The sequence below is a fragment of the Tamandua tetradactyla genome, chromosome 2, assembly GCF_023851605.1.
Source record: "Tamandua tetradactyla isolate mTamTet1 chromosome 2, mTamTet1.pri, whole genome shotgun sequence".
Taxonomy (NCBI): domain Eukaryota; kingdom Metazoa; phylum Chordata; class Mammalia; order Pilosa; family Myrmecophagidae; genus Tamandua; species Tamandua tetradactyla.
The window spans coordinates 182,445,129-182,462,458 of record NC_135328.1 but is presented as its reverse complement, the minus strand read 5'-3'; the positions used below and the strand labels follow the sequence as shown (position 1 = coordinate 182,462,458).

The following is a 17,330-nucleotide window of genomic DNA, read 5'->3' as shown; positions in this document are numbered from 1 at the left end:
AGCCAGATTCCACCTCAGCTTGTGTCTCAACAACACCCCTGACAGGGAGAGGCTTCTGAGACCTAAAGGCACCACTTCACTTTATGCTGGTGGGAGCTGTGGGCTGACAAGTGCCACATGCTGGGCAGGACAGGAAAAGCACAAGAGTCTAGAGCCTTTGTAGGAAAGTCTGACAACTTGCTGGGTCTCATCCTCAGGGAAATTCTGATGTTGGCTATTCTTTCCTCCTGAGATGTGGGCCTGTCTGGTCTGGGAAAATCTGACTGAGGTCAATCATATCTGAGGAGACCCTCCTCAGAAAAAAAGGTTCCATATAGGCAGGGCAAGAATCAGAAAAATAAGAGCTAAAAAATTCTGATCAGTTAAACAAGCTATGCTAGAGGTCTAAAATAATTTGAACTGAATACCAAAGAACAGATAAAGAACAAAGCCAACCAACAAGAAAACCCTAGGTAAAAGAGTGAAAATGACCTGCAGAATAAACTGCCTAGATACCAGCAAAAAAATAATGAGTCATACTAAGAAAATAGAATATATGGCCCAGTCAAAAGAACTAACCAACATTTCATATGAGATATAAGAGTTGAAACAACTAATTAAGGATGTTCAGACAGACATGCAAAATCACATCAAAAATAAAATCAGTGAGTTAAGGGAAGATATGGCAAAAGAGATGAAGGCTATGAAGAAGACATTGGGTGACCATAAAGAAGAACTTGAAAGTTTGAAAAAACAAATTATAGAACTTAAGGGAATGAAAGATATAGTAGAAGAGATGAAAAAAATAGTCATGCAACAGCAGATTTGAAGAGGCAGAAGAGAGGATTAGTGAACTAGAGGACAGGACATCTGAAATCCTACATACAAAAGAACAGATGGGGAAAAGAATGGAAAAAATATGAGCAGAATCTCATGTTGAATAACAACATGAAGTACACAAATATATGTATTATGGGTGTCCCAGAAGGAGAAGAGAAGGGGAAAAAGGCAGAAAGACTAATAGAGGAAATTATCACTGAAAATTTCCTAACTCTTATGAAAGACATAAAACTACAGATCCAAGAAGTGCAGTAAACCCCAAACAGAATAGATCCAAATAGACCTACTCCAAAACACTTACTTATCAAATGTCAGGGACAAAGAGAGAATTCTGAAAACAGCAAGAGAAAAGCAATCCATCACAAACAAGGGAAGTGCAATAAGACTATGTGCAGATTTCTCAGCAGAAACTATGGTGGCAAGAAGGCAGGGATATGGTATATTTAAGATTTTGAAAGAGAAAAACTGCCAACCAATAATTCTATACCCAGAAAAACTCCTTAAAAAATGAGAGGGTGTTTAAAATATGTTCAGATGGTCACTAAGAGAGTTTGTAACTAAGAATAGCTTTACATGAAATGCTAAAGGGAGCAGTACAGGCAGATGGGAAAAGACAGGAGAGAGAGGTCTGGAGAAGAGTGTGGAGATGAAGACTATCAGTAAAGGTAAAAAAAAAGAGAGAGAAAAAAAAGATATGACATATAAAATCCAAAAGACCAAATGCTTAGTACTTCCTTTACAGTAATAATATTGCATGTTAATGAATTAAACTCCCCAATCCAAAGACATAGATTGTCAGAATGAATAAAAAAACAGGACCCATCTATATGCTGTCTACAAGAGACTCACTTTAGACCCAAGGATAAAAATTGATTGAAAAATGAAAGGTTAGAAAAAGATATTTCACACAAACAACAACCAAAAAGACAGAAAGTAGCTATATTAATATCCAATAATTTAAACTTCAAATGTAAAACAATTAAAAGAGACAAAGTACACTATTTATTTATAAAAGGAGCAATTCATCAAGAAAACATAACAATCATAAACTGAGCCAGAGTGCCTCAGTAAGGCAAATACTGACTACACTGAAGGGAGAAGTAGACACCTCTACAGTAATAGTTGGAGAGTTCAGTACACTGCTCTCATCAATGGATAGAACATCTAGATCGACCCTCTGTTAGGCTTTTGAATAATATGATCCAAAGATTTTGAAAAGTATAATTCACAATTTTTGAATAATTATATTAAAATACTATGATTCAGAGATTTTGAATAATATGATAAATGAACTAGACTTAACAGACATTTATAAAACATTACACCCACAACAGCAGTATACACATTTTTCTCAAGTGCCCATGGATACACATTTTTCTCAAGTGCCCATGGATCATTTTCAAGGATAGACCATATGCTGGGTCATAAAGCAAGTCTCCCCCATTTAAAAAGATTGCAATTATACAAAAATACTTTATCAGGTCATAATGGAATGAAGTTGGAAATCAATAACAAGTAGAGGACTGGGAAATTCACAAATATATGGAAGCTAACTAACACACTCTTAAACAACCAGAGGGTCAAGGAAGAAATTATAAGAGAAATCAGTAAATATCTCGAGGCGAATGAAAATGAAAACACAACATAACAAAACTTACAGGATGCAGCAAAAGTGGTGCTGAGAGGGAAATTTATTGCCCCAAATGCCTTTTTAAAAAAGAAGAAAGAGCAAAAATCAAGGAATTGACTGTCACCTGGAAGAACTAGAGAACAAATAGCAAACTAACCCCAAAACAAACAGAAGGAAAGAAATAACAAAGATTAGAGCAGAAATAAAGAATTGAGAATATGAAAACAATCATGAATATCAACAAAACCAGAAGTTGATTTTTTGAGAAAATCAATAAAATCAGTAGACCCTTAATTAGAATGACAAAAAAGGAGAGGATGCAAATAAATAAAATCAGAAATGGAAGAGAAGACTTAACTACTGACCCAGCAGAAATAAAGGAGGTAATGAGATGATACCATGAACAACTTTATGCTAATGACAACGTAAATGAAATTGAAAACTTCCTAGAAAGATATTGTATTAGCTAGGGTTCTCTAAAGAATCAGAATCAGCAGGAGATATCCATAGATACAAAATTTATATAAGTGTCTCAAATAACTGTGGGAACGTGGAGTCCAAGCTCTGTAGGGCAGGCTACAAGCTAGGAACTCCAATGAAGCTGGCTGGGCAACCAGGGGAATGTAAGGGTCCAAGGTCTGTATGGCAGGATGCAAGCTGGTAACTCCAATGAAGTTCCTCAATGAACTTTCAGGAGAGGCTGACTGGGAATGGAAGAGTCCAAAATCCTTAGGGCAGACTGTGAAGCTGACAACTCCAATGATGGGTCTGGATGAATTCCACAGAAGAGACTCATTGGCTGAAGCAGGAAAGAAGGACTGTCTCTTCTGAGTCCTCCGCAAAAGCCTACTGGTGACTAGATTAAGTGTCACTCATTGCAGAAGACACCCCCCTTAACTGATTACAAACATAATCAAATGTAGTTGCAGCTGACATAATCATGATTTAAGTCCATGAAATGTCTTCATAGCAACAGGCAGGCCAGTGCTTCCCAATCAGATGACTGGGCATCACCACCTGGCCAAGTTGACACATGAACTTGACCATGATAGATATGAACAGCCAACATTGACTTGAAAAGAGATGACCTTAACAAACCAATCACAGGTAAAGCGATTGAATCAGTCTTCAAGAAACTCCCAAAGAAGAAAAGTCTAGGACCAAATGGCTTCACATATGATTTCTATCAAGCATTCAAGAAAGAATTAGCACCAATCCTGCTCAAACTCTTCAAAAAAATTGAAGAGGAGGGAAGACTAGTTAACTCATTCTATGAAGCCAGCATCACTCTTATACCAAAGTCAGACAAAGATACTGTAAGAAAAGAAAATTACACATCAATTTCTTTGATAGGAATATAGATGTAAAACTCAACAAAATGCTTGCAAATCGAATCCAGCTACACACTAAAAGAATTATACACCATGACCAAGTGGGATTTATTCCAGGTATACAGGGCTGGTTCAACACAAGAAAATTAATTAACATAACATACCACATCAATAAATCAAAGTGGAAAATCACAAGATCTTCTCGATTGGTACAGAAAAGGCGTTTGACAAAACTCAACATCCTTTCTTGATGAAAACACCTCCAAGAATAGGGATTGTTCTAGTTTGCTAGCTGCCAGAATGCAACACACCAGAGATGGATTGACTTTTAATAAAAGGGGATTTATTTTGTTAGTTCTTCAGAGGAAAGGCAGCTAACTTTCCACTGAGGTTCTTTCTTACGTGGGAAGGCACAGGATGGTCTCTGCTGGCATTCTCTCCAGGCCTCTGGGTTCCAACCACTTTCCCTGGGGTGATTTCTTTCTGCATCTCCAAAGGCCTGGGCTGAGCTGCAAGTACTGAGATGAGGTATGCTGAGCTGCTTGGGCTGTGCTAGGTTGAGCTCTCTAATTTAAGCACCAGCCAATTAAGTCAAACAGCTTTCATTGCAGCAGGCACACCTCCTAGCCGACTGCAGATGTAATCAGCAACAGATGAGGTTCACATACCATCCACTTATGTCCACAGCAACAGAACTAGTTGCCTTCACCTGGCCAAGTTGACAACTGAATCTAACTATCAGAGGGATAGAAGAGGACTACCTCAACATGATAAAGGAAATATATGAAAAACCTCACCCTCAATGGGGGAAAGACTGAAAGCTTTCCCTCTGAGATCAGGAACAGCACAAAGATACCCACTGTCACCATTGTTTTTCAACATTGTGCTGAAAGTTCTAGCCAGAGCAATTAGATAAGAAAAATAAATAAAACGCACCCAAATTGGAAAGGAAGAAGTAAAACTCTCACTGTTTGCAGATTACATGATACTATATGTCAAAAATCCTGAAAAATCTACAGCAAAGCTACTAGAGCTAATAAATGAGTACAGCAAAGTAGCAGGGTACAAGATCAACATCCAAAAATCAGTAGTATTTCTATACACTAATAATGATCAAACTGAGGAGGAAATCAAGAGACAAATTCCATTTACAAAAACAACCAAAATAATCAAATATTTAGGAATAAGTTTAACTGAAGACACAAAATACCTATACACAAAAAATGATAAGAAATTGCTAAAAGAAATCATGGAAGATTTGGAAGACCTCAATAAATGGAAGGGCATACCATGTTCATGGATTGTAAGACTAACTATAGTTAAGATTCAATTCTACTCAAACTGATTTATAGATTCAATGCCATACCAATGAAAATCCCAGCAACTTATTTTGCACAAATAGAAAAACCAATAATCAAATTCATTTGGTAGGTCAGGGTGCTGAAATAGCTAAAATATATCTTGAGAATGAAAAATAAAGGGGGAGGTTTCACACTACCTGATTTTAAAGCATATTACAAAGTTATAGTGGTCAAAACAGCATGATAGTGACATAAAGATAGATATATAGACCAATGGTATCATGCTGTTTTGACCACTGTAACTTTGTAATATGCTTTAAAATTGTTAAAAGAAATCACAGAAGACCTAAATAGATGGAAGGGCATACCGTGTTCATGGATTGGAAGACTAAATATAGTTAAGATGTCAGTTCTACCTAAATTGATTTACAGATTCAGTGCAATACCAATTAAAATCCCAAAAACTTACTTTTCAGAAATAGAAAAACCAATAACCAAATTTATCCAGAAGGGCAGGGTGCTCCGAATAGCTAAAAGTATCCTGAGAAAGAAAAATTAAGTTGGAGGTCTCACGCTATCTGACTTTAAGGTGTATTACAAAGCTACAGTGGTCAAAGCAGCATGGTACTGGCATAAAGATAGATATACTGACCAATGGGATCGATTTGAGTGTTCAGACACAGACACTCTCATCTGTGGACAATTGATGATTAATAAGGCAGTCAAGCCAGCCCACCTGGGACTGAGCAGCTTCTTCAATAAGTAGTGTTTGGAGAACTGGATATCCATATGCAAAAGAAGGAAAATATATCTCACACCCAATACAAAAATTAACTCAAAATGGCTCAAAGACCTAAACATTAGAGTTAAGACAATAAAACTTTCAGAAAAAAATGTAGGGAAATATCTTATAAATCTTGTGATAGGTGGTTTCCCAGACCTTACATCCAAAGTGTGAGCAGTGAAAAAAGAAATAGAAAATGAGAGCTCCTTAAATTTAAACACTTTTGTGCATCAAAGAATTTTGTTAGGAAAGTCGAAAAGCAGCCTACACAATGGAAAACAGTATTTGGAAACTACATATCAGATAAAGGTTTAATATCCAGAATATATAAAGAGATTCTACAACTCAACAACAAAAAGACAAACAAACTAATTTAAAAATGGGCAAAAGATGTGAACAGACACTTTTTAGAAGAGGAAATACAGATGCCTAAAAAGTATATGAAAAGATGCTTAACTTCACTGGCTAATAGGGAACTGCAAATCAAAACCACAATGAGCTATCATCTGACACCCACTAGAATGGTCATTATCAATAAAACAGAAAACAAGTGCTGGAGAGGATATGGAGAAAGAGGCACGCTTATCCACTGTTGGGAGCATTGTAGAATGGTGCAGCTGCTCTGGAAAGCAGTTTGGTAGTTCCTCAGGAGACTAGGTATTGAATTGCCATATCATCCAGCAATCCCATTACTAGGTATATATTCAGAGGAACTGAAGGTAAGGACACAAACAGACATTTGCACACCAATGTTTATAGTTTCATTATTCATGATTACTAAGAGATGCAAACAGCTCAAATATTCATCAACAGACAAGTGGCTAAACAAGCTGTGGTATATACATACAATGGAATATTATGCAGCTGTAAGACAGAATAAAGTCATGAAACATATAACAATGTGGATGAACTTGTGGACATTGAGTGAAATTAGCCAGAAACAAAAGGACAAATACTCTATGGTCTCACTAAATGAGCTAACATTAATGAGTGAACTTTGAGAGTAAAAGTTAAGAACACAGGTTATCAGAGATAGAAAAAGGGTAGAGATTGAAGGATTTGGTGCTAAGGAGTACAGAATGCTTAACAGGACTGATTGTAAAGATCCAGAAATGGATAGCGCAATACTATCTGATGGTACTACAATAATATAAGTACACTGAATGAAGCTGAGTGTGAATATGATTGAGGGAGAAGGGCTGACGTTGACATATGTATAACGTCAGAAGGAAAAATTGAAGATAAAGAATGAGACAGTATAACTTAGCAATGTCTACAGTGGACAATGATAGTGATTAAATGTATAAATATAAGTATATTTTTGCGTGAGGGAGAACAAATGAATGTCAGCATTGCAAAGTGCTGAAAAGGGGATGGTATACAGGAAGAAATACAATCAATGTAAACTAGGGTTTATAGTTAAAAGTTATGTTGTAATATGCTTCCATTAAATATCATTAAGGCAGTATGCCAAAACTGATTGTCAATAAGTGGGGGATATGAGGGAGGGGTATGGGATTCTTTGCAGAACAAAAGGTAATGTCCTCATATTGATTGTGGTGGATTGCATGACGTATGAATAAAACTTTAGAAATGCACAGAAAGAAACGAGTGCTGGAGAAAATGTAGAGAAAGAGATGTACCTATTCATTGTTGGTAGGGAAGCTGAGAGGTGCAGCCCTTTTGGGGGGCAGTGTGGTGGTTCTACAGGAGGCTAGGGGTGGAGTTGCCATATGATCCTGCAACACTGTTGCTAGGTATATACCTGGAGGAACTGAGTGTGGGGACACAAATGGACATTTGCACACTAGTGTCTATGACCTCAGTGTTTGTGATTTGCAATGGGTGGAGGCGGCCTAAGGTAAATCGTCTGAGGGATGGAAAGGGGAACTGCGGTGTATACATAAAATGGACTACTGAAGGAATGAAGTTTTGAGGCATGCAACTAGGTGAATGAATACGGAGGACAATATATTGAATGAAATGTCAGAAAGAAAAAGACAAATATCACACCTCACTAATATGGACTAACTGTAATATACAAACGCAAAGAATTGAAGTCGTCAGCATGAGTTATCAGGTTGGGGCCTGTTGTAATGCTTCCTAGATTGTAAGCTCTTGCAGTAGTCACATCTATTCCAGAGATGTAACTGTTACCTCTAAATTCTGAGATGTTGAGCTGTTCAGTGTCTGAACTTCGGGTATTTGTGTGATACCAGAGACTCAGATTTAAAGTTCTGAAGCTATGAAAATCAGCATTACCCCATACAGCAACTGTTACTAACTGATTCGACTTTCACTAAAGATATAAATGTAGTTGATCTGGATAGAACTAAAGTAAACCAGAATACAGGGTAAAGGATGATATTGTCTATATTTTAAAACTTCAACTTCTATGTGAGACCAAAGGAAGAGATGTTTATTTGGTGCAAAATTTATATTTTTGCTAGTGCACTATCTAATTTGACTTGTATGGTCAGTTTATTCAAACATCATAATTACATGGAATCTTGGATAGGGAGTGAGAGAATGTGGGTTTGTCCTGATGAATGTGCCCCAATATATCCCAGATTAATTTGGTCAGAGAATAAAAGAAGTATTTGCAAAGTCCCCTTGGGAGATTGGGGAGAAAGGAGGAAATATTAAACTTCCCTACCTGGGGAATTCCTGATATTCTCACAAGCACTGGGGACAACCAATTTAATAGATTGAGCCCTCTATCTTGGGGTTCAATCTTATGAAACTTATTCCTGCAAAAGAGAAGCTAAGCCTACTTATAATTATGCATAAGAGTCATCCCCAGAGAACCTCTTGTTGCTCAGATGTGGCCTCTCTCTAAGCCAACTCAGCAGATGAACTCCCTGTCCTCCCCCTCTACGTGACTCCCAGGGGTGTAAATCTCCCAGTATCGTGGGCTTGAGAAAGCCTTCTTGACCAAAAGGGGGAAGAGAGAAATGAGACAAAATAAAGTTTCAGTGGCTGAGAGATTTCACACAGACTTGAGAGGTTATCCTGGAGATTATTCTTATACACAATATAGTTATCCCTTTTTAGTTTATGGTGTTATGGAGTGGCCAGAAGGAAGTACCTGAAGTTGTTGAACTGCATTCTAGTCACCTTGATTTTTTAAGACAATTATATAATTATGTAACTTTTACAATATGACTGTGTGATTGTGAAAACCTTGTGGCTGATGCTTGCTTTATCCAGGGTATGGACAGATGAGTCAAAAATAAGGACAAAAATAAATAAATTATAGGGGGGAAGGATAAGGGGTAAAAAAAAAAAATTGAGTAGATTGAAATGCTAGTGGTCAATGAGAGGGAGGGTTAAGTGGTATGGGATGTATGTTTTTTTTTCTTTTTACTTATTTTTCTAGAGTGATGGAGGTATTCTAAAAATGATCATGGTGATGAATCAACTATGTGATGATATTGTGAGCCATTGATTGTATAATTTGCATGGATTGTATGGTGTGTGAAGATACCTCAATTAAAAAATAATAATAACCTAATCATGTGGCTGATATCATATATTCACTAGTGCCTCCCATGGTCAAGGGCAGGGGATTATGCAGTGTGTGCACTCTGTGGGGTGGGGAACTTGGGGCCATCTTAGAATTTTGTCTATGCAGGTCATTAGAAAGGGAAAAATATCTACCTATAGGGTTGTTATGAGGATTACATGAACTAGGGCATGTGAGGCCCTTACCACCTACAAGTACTTGAGAAACATCGGTTTCCCTGATCTCTTTGCTCCCACCTTTTACATTCCAAGTGCATAAAATGTCTTTTAGATTGAACAGATCTAAAATTGCTTTAATCAGGGAAACATGAGGCCTCACAAAAATTCCCACAAAGAGGACAGTGCTGGGCTGCCTGCTCTCTGACCATCAGCTTAAGTTTCACTGACTCACTTTTTCTCGGCAGGTGGGCATGAAGATTTTTCAAAAATGATTGATGAAGCTGAGCCCCTGGGCTACCCAGTTGTGGTGAAGAGCACACGAGGACACCGGGGTGAGTCTTGCTTCTCCTGGGCCTCCTGGGTTAAAAAGTCCATAAGGGTTTCAGCTCTGACCAGGCAAGACACTTAACAGACAGCAAAAGCATTGCTTGGAAAACAGAAAGATCTCACCACCGTCCCCTTCTTTCTGTCCCCACTGTCCTTGCATTCATCAGACCCTTATAATCTCTTCTTGGGACTATCACAGCAGCTTTCTGTCCTGATTCTTGACTCAGGTTTCCCTAACCTCACTGCCACTGCATCCTCTATTGTTTTTTTGGAGTATTTTTTCTAAGACATGGAATTGTTCTTGTCACTCTATTGATGAAAATCCCTCCCTAGACTCTATGTTGCCTGTTAGACAAAGTCCATAATCCTCATTATGGCTCTGAAGGCCCTGCATAAACATCTCCACCCTTCCTTTGCAGCCTTCTCTGGTCATGGTACCCACATGAACTCTCCATAATACAGCATTGTGGACAACTTCTCATTCACAAACAGACAGGTCTTTTCCTCTCTAAACCTTTGCTCTCTCCTCTTCCCTTGGGATGCCATCTTCCTCTCCCCACCTAGTGAACTTTTGCCCATCCTGGAAGGCAAGCTCAGATGTCATTTCTTTTCTGTTGCCACCTGTTCTAGTTTGCTAGCTGCTGGAATGCAACATACCAGAGATGGATTGGCTTTTAATAAAAGGGGATTTATTTTGTTAGTTCTTCAGAGGAAAGGCAGCTAACTTTCCACTGAGGTTCTTTCTTACGTGGAAGGCACAGGATGGTCTCTGCTGGTCTTCTCTCCAGGCCCCTGGGTTCCAACAACTTTCCCTGGGGTGATTTCTTTCTGTACCTCCAAAGGCCTGGGCTGAGCTGCGAGTGCCAAGATGAGATATGCTGAGCTGCTTGGGCTGTGCTAAATTGTGGTCTCTCATTTAAGCACCAGCCAGTTAAGTCAAGCGTCCTTCATTACAGCAGGCACACCTCCTAGCTGACTGCAGATATAAATCAGCAACAGATGAGGTTCATGTACCATTGGCTCATGTCTACAGCAACAGAACTAGGCACCTTCACCTGGCCAAGTTGACAACTGAATCTAACTACCACACCACCCCTGACCTCCCTTCCTCTCCTACAGACAAAATGAATTGCTCTTTCCCTTCTGTTTCCATAGGACTTTGTACATGTTTCCAGCATAATATTACATTACATTAAAGTTACATGTTTATGGGCCTGTTCCCCTTGCTCCCTGTTGGCTGCTCAAAGGTAGGGATCAGGTCTTATGCATCTCTGTCTCTTTAAGGCCAGTATCCTGCTCAGTTCCTGGTAGAGACTCATCAAATAGGACATAGACAATGGAAAGTGGTCCTCCGCAGTATATGAGCATAATGATATTCAGGTGGCATATTTAAGAGCTTAGGGCAGCTGGAGTGTGGGGAGGTAACTCTTAACAGTCTATAGTTTAGGGACTATGAAGCAGAAATGATTTAGATACAAGCACTGCTCTTAAGGAGCTCAAATGTATAGAGAGAGTAGAAACAGTTGCATTTAAGTGTGATGAGGGCTGCCATAGGTATGTCCATGGGCCTGTCTGAGCTAAAGGTAGGAGGGGTCCACACTGCCATGAGGCTTACATTGAATTGGAGGAAATAAGTGTTGGATTTAAACTTGAAGATATCAGTAGAGCAAACATACAGAGGCAGGCATAAGCAAAGCAATCCATGAGAGTGGAGGGCTCCTCTTGAGGAGTAAGAAAAATTAGTTTGGTGACCAGGTGGAGCTCTTGATGCTATTCAGATATGCTACACTGCTGAAACTCATTCAGATTTTCAACTAATATTTATTGAGTGCCTGCAGAAGATCAGACACTATTCTAGGCTCTGGAAATACAGAAGGGAGCAAAATAAAAATTCCTCTCCTCAAAGAACTTACGTTCTAGAAAAGGAAAACAATAAAAAAAAATATATACATAGTATTTTTAAAAGTTTTTAAAATTGAGATATGATTCACATAAAGTTCATCTTTTTTAATATGTACAATTCATTGGGTTTTAATATTTCACTATATTGTGTAATATCACCACTATCTAATTCCAGAACCTTTCCATCACCCCCAAAAGAAACCCCATAACTCTTAATAGTCAGTTCTAATTCCCCCCTCCCCCTATTCTTAAGCTACCACTAATCTGCTTTCTGTCTTTATGGGTTTGCCTTTTCAGGATATTTCATATAAATGGAATCATATAATACATAGGCTTTAGTGTCTGGCTTCTTTCCCTTAGCATAATGTTTTCAAGGGTCAGCCATATTATAGCATGTAACAGTTCTTCATTCCTTTTTATAACTGAATACTGTTATATTGTGTGGATAATCTAAATTTTGCTTATCTTTTCATGAGTTGATGGACATTTGGGTTTCTACTTTTTGAATATTATGAAGGATGCTGCTACAAACATTCATGTACAGTTTTTGTGTAAACATATGTTTTTCATTCTCTTGGGCATATACCTAGGAGTGGAGTTCCTAGGCCATATGGTAATTCCATGTTTAGCTTTTTGAGGTGCTGCCAAACTGTTTTCCACAGTGGCTGTACTATTTTACTATCCCACCAGCAATGTATGAGGGTTCTGACTTCTCTACGTCCCTATCAATATGCAATTTAAAATTTTCCTTTTTGTTTGCTTTAATTATAGTCATCCTAGTGGATGATATCTCATTGTTGTTTTGATTTGGATTTCCCTACAGACTGATGAAGTTGAGCATCTTTTTATGTGCTTATTGGTCATTTGCATATTTTCTTTGGCAAAGTGTCCATTCAAATTCTTTGCCCATTTTTAAATTGGGTTGTCATCTTATTGTTGGGTTTTAAGAGTTCTTTTATGTATTCTGGATACTAGTCCTTATCAGATAAGTGGTTTGAAAACATTTTCACCCATTTGTAGGTTATCTTTTCACTTTCTTGATAGTGTCCTTTGATGCACAAATGTTTTTAATTTTGATGATATCTAATTTATTCATTTTTTCTTTTGTTGCCTGTGCTTTTGGTATCATGTCTACAAAACCATTATCTAATCCACGGTCATGCAGATTTACACTGATGTTTCCTTCTAACAGTTTTATAGTTTGTTTTATATGCCATATGATGGGGTCACATTTCATTATTTTTCAATGTGTATATCCCTGTTATTGCAGCACCATTTGTTGAATTTTTGTTTGTTTGTTTGTTTTTTATTTTTGCTTGTTTGTTTGTTTTTTGGGAAGTACATGGACTGGGAATCAAACTCAGATTTCCCACATGGCAGGCGAGAATTCTACCATTGAACTTGCACACTCAGTTTTATAGTTTTAAATCTTACCTTTAGGTGTTTTGTTATATGTTCAATTTTTATAAATGGTATGTGGTAGAGGTCAAAATTCATTCATTTCTGTGGATACCCAGTTTCCCCAGAAGCATTTGCTGAAAGGACTATTGTTTCCCGACTGAATGATCTTGGCACCCTTGTAGAAGTATTTTTGAATTCTCAATTCTGTTCAATTATCTATGTGTTTGCCCTATGCCAGTACTACATTGTCTTGATTACTGATTTGGTAGTAAGATTTTAAATTGGGAAGTGTGAGTCCTACAACTTTGTTCTTCTTTTCCAAGTTTGTTTTGGTTATTCTGGGTCCCTTGCATTTCCAAATGAGTTTTAGATCAGCTTTTCATTTCTGAAAAAAAAAAAGGCGGTTGGATAAAGGGATAGTGTTGAATGTGTGAATCAGTTTAGGAGTACTGACAACTTAACAATATTAAATCTTCCAATCCATGAACGTAGCATATCTTTCTGCTTATGTAGATCTTTAATTTCTTTCAACAATATTTGATACTTTTCAGTGTACAAGACTTGCACTTCTTTGGTTAAATTCATTTATAGGTATTGTGTTCCTTTTGATGCTATTGTACGTAGACCTGTTTTCTTAATTTCATTTTCAGATTGTTCATTGCTAGTATAATACATAGTATCTTAGTGAGATAACAGATAGGAAGTAAATGAAGTTATAGCAGTTAAGTGATATTTTATGTCTAGTATTTGGAAATAAATCTAAATGAGGTAGTGGAGTAGCACAGGCTACCTTGAGAACGTTTATAACCTGACAAACATTTATTTTCCTCATCTGTAAAGTGGGATAAACATCCCTGCCCTTCATAGCAATAGTGTGAAGTATAAATGAAATAATTTTTTAAAAAAGTGTTTGGCACTTAGTAGAAAAACAACTAATCTTAGTGCCCTTCCCTGCTCCCTGCCACAAACCCCACCCCTCACTTTAACACTGTAGCTCTTTTATTACCTGCAATCTAAGCCCCATAATAGAACCTCTGGGTCAGAAACCAAGTCCCTGTCTCTACCCCTGTATCTTGGCTGCAGGTCCAGCTAATACTCAGGAGACTCCCAGAGCCAACAACTGCATCCCAGCCATCTGTTTCCAGATGCCAGATCTCTTACTGCCAAGCGGAAAACCATCTCATTGTCCTGTATTTGCTGAAAGCAATGATCAGACTAGGCATGTCCCATGTCAGATTTGCAGAACAAACCTATCAGGAATCCCATAGAAAGGCAGATGTTAAATAATTTCAAAAGCATAGATGATTCAAACAGAAAATAAGAAGGAATTTTGTCCCCAGAGATCAATAAAAGTATAGATGATTCCTTCAGGATTTAAGTGGGTAAAGCCAAATAATGCATTTCTTATATTTAAAAGGAGGAGGATCTGTCAGGAGGTTCACTCCTTTGAGCTGCTATGATAATTTGCCTAGATATCTTTTAAGGCCATATCATCATGTGTTGTAATCATTTGGGGTTGGAGTGGGGGGGGGGGGCATCTCTCTTTGCCTGAACTTGAAAGTCTTTAATGTTCAAATGCTTTTGGAATTAAATTGACTAGATCCTTAGGATTTTTTTTCTAATTTTAGGATTTTATTTTGCCCTCTTCTCTGAGTTTCTAGAGTATATTACTATTTCATTTTCCTCTTATGATTAGAATTTATTTATTTATTTATTTAAATTTATTTATTAATTTAAAAAATTTAACAACAAATGAACAAAAACATTAACATATGATCATTCTGTTCTACATATATAATCAGTAATTCACAATATCATCACATAGTTGCATATTCATCATTTCTTAGAACATTTGCATCAATTCAGAAAAAGAAATAAAAAGACAACAGAAAAAGAAATAAAATGAAAACAGAAAAAAAAAAGATTATACATACCAATACCCTTACCCCTCCCTTTCATTGATCACTAGCATTTCAAACTAAATATATTTTAACATTTGTTCCCCCTATTATTTATTTTTATTCCATATGTTCTACTCGTCTGTTGACAAGGTAGATAAAAGGAGCATCAGACACAAGGTTTTCACAATCACACAGTCACATTGTGAAAGCTATATCATTATTCAATCATCATCAAGAAACATGGCTACTGGAACACAGCTCTACATTTTCAGGCAGTTCCCTCCAGCCTCTCCATTACAACTTGACTAACAAGGTGATATCTACTTAATGCATAAGAATAACCTCCAGGATAACCTCTCGACTCTGTTGGGAATCTCTCAGCCATTGACACTTTGTCTTATTTCACTCTTCCCCCTTTTGGTCGAGAAGGTTTTGTCAATCCCTTGATGCTGAGTCTCAGCTCATTCTAGGATTTCTGTCCCACGTTGCCAGGAAGGTCCACACCCCTGGGAGTCATGTTCCATGTAGATGGGGGAGGGTGGTGAGTTTGCCTGTTGTGTTGGCTGGAGAGAGAGGCCACATCTGAGCAACAAAAGAGGCTCTCTTGGGGGTGACTCTTAGGCCTAATTTTAAGTAGGCTTGACCTATCCTTTGTGAGGTTACGTTTCATATGAACAAACCCCAAGACTGGGGGCTCAGCCTATTGCTTTGGTTGTCCCCACTGCTTGTGAGAATATCAAGAATTCTCCACTTGGGGAAGTTGAATTTTCTCCCTTTCGCACCATTCCCCCAAGGGGACTTTGCAAATACTTTTCCAGTCACTGATCGAATCACTCTGGAATTCATCTGGGCATCACTCTGGACAAACCAACAAAATCTCATGTCTTACCCAAGAACCAACAAAATCTCATGTCCTACCCAAGATGGAATGCATTACTATTTCATTTTGAAAAAAAGAGAAAAAACAGTGGTAGTGAGGGGAGGGAAGAGGGTCAACATTATTAAGATCTGTGGAAAACCAAGAGAAAATAAGATTCACTGGCACTTGTTAAGATGCAAGAGTCTAAAGTCAGACAAGTAGAAAGGCCGGCCCCAAATCAAGCACGTTTGGGAAAAAATTTGGATGATTGTATGGGACAGGAAGATAAGATGGCATAGACAGGGTTCAGAGGCTTCTTTAACTACTTTTCTTGATCTTGTTTTTCTTCTTAAAGGCAAAGCTGTTTTCCTTGCAAGAGATAAACATCACCTCTCAGACATCTGCCATCTGATTCGCCATGATGTTCCCTACCTGTTCCAGAAGTATGTGAAGGAATCACATGGAAAAGATATCCGGGTGGTGGTCGTAGGGGGCCAAGTGATAGGCTCCATGCTTCGCTGCTCCACAGATGGACGGATGCAAAGCAACTGCTCTCTCGGTACAGTATAAAAGCTGAGTCAATTTGACCATCACGAAGGCTGCCAGGGCTTCTCTTTAGGATGTTTGGACCTGTTCAGTGCACATGTGCCAGTCTCTACTGTTTCACCAGACCCTCTGCTAGACACCAGGATCACAGTTATGAATTAGGAACAAGATCAGTTCTGTAGCAAAAGCAGTCCAGGAGGGGGACAGATGGGTGTAAGGCCAGGGGTCAGGGCACTGAGGTTTGAACCCTATTCTGTAGGAGTGAAGACTTAACAGTCGGGTTTAAACAAGGGGTAGCACGAAGATCACTGTTTGAGAAAACTGACATCTGGGTAGAGTGTGGATTCAAGCCATAAGAGGAAGGTACGGAGATCGGTTTGGAAGCTGTTGCAACAGCTCAGATAAGAAATAATGAGAGTAGGGCAGGCCAAGGTGGCTCAGCAGGTAGAGTTCTCGCCTGCCATGCTGGAGACCCGGGTTCAATTCCTGGTGCCTGCCCATGCGAATAAAAAAAGAAATAATGAGAGTCTAAACAAAAGTACTGTCTGCTTTTACATTTCAATGGAAAGTTTTGGTTTTCTTTTATATATGAAGCAATTGGAAAGTTGCAGCTTAAGTTTTGGTTTAATGCATAACCATATGCCATTAACCTATTGATATGGGTTAGTATCTGGCATGTGCCAGGAGGTAGGCAAATTCTTGTCCCCACACAGAGGGCTAATGGTCAACCTCATTAGATGGATTGCTATGTTGGCGATATAAAAAAATACCTATTGGGGCAGGCCCAAGATGGCGGCTTAGTAAGGTACGCGCGTCTTAGTTCCTCCTCCAGAGCAACTACTAGG

At 38.3% G+C, this 17,330-nt stretch overlaps 1 protein-coding gene across 1 annotated transcript in view; it reads left to right on the top strand.

The window, feature by feature from the left end:
* RIMKLA (ribosomal modification protein rimK like family member A) overlaps positions 1 to 17,330 on the top strand; it is a 48,530-nt gene that overhangs the window by 17,983 nt on the left and 13,217 nt on the right. The window contains exons 3-4 of the mRNA XM_077130429.1: positions 9,795 to 9,881; positions 16,295 to 16,498. Coding sequence (XP_076986544.1) covers positions 9,795 to 9,881; positions 16,295 to 16,498 — 291 coding nt within the window. The remainder of the gene's footprint in view (positions 1 to 9,794; positions 9,882 to 16,294; positions 16,499 to 17,330) is intronic.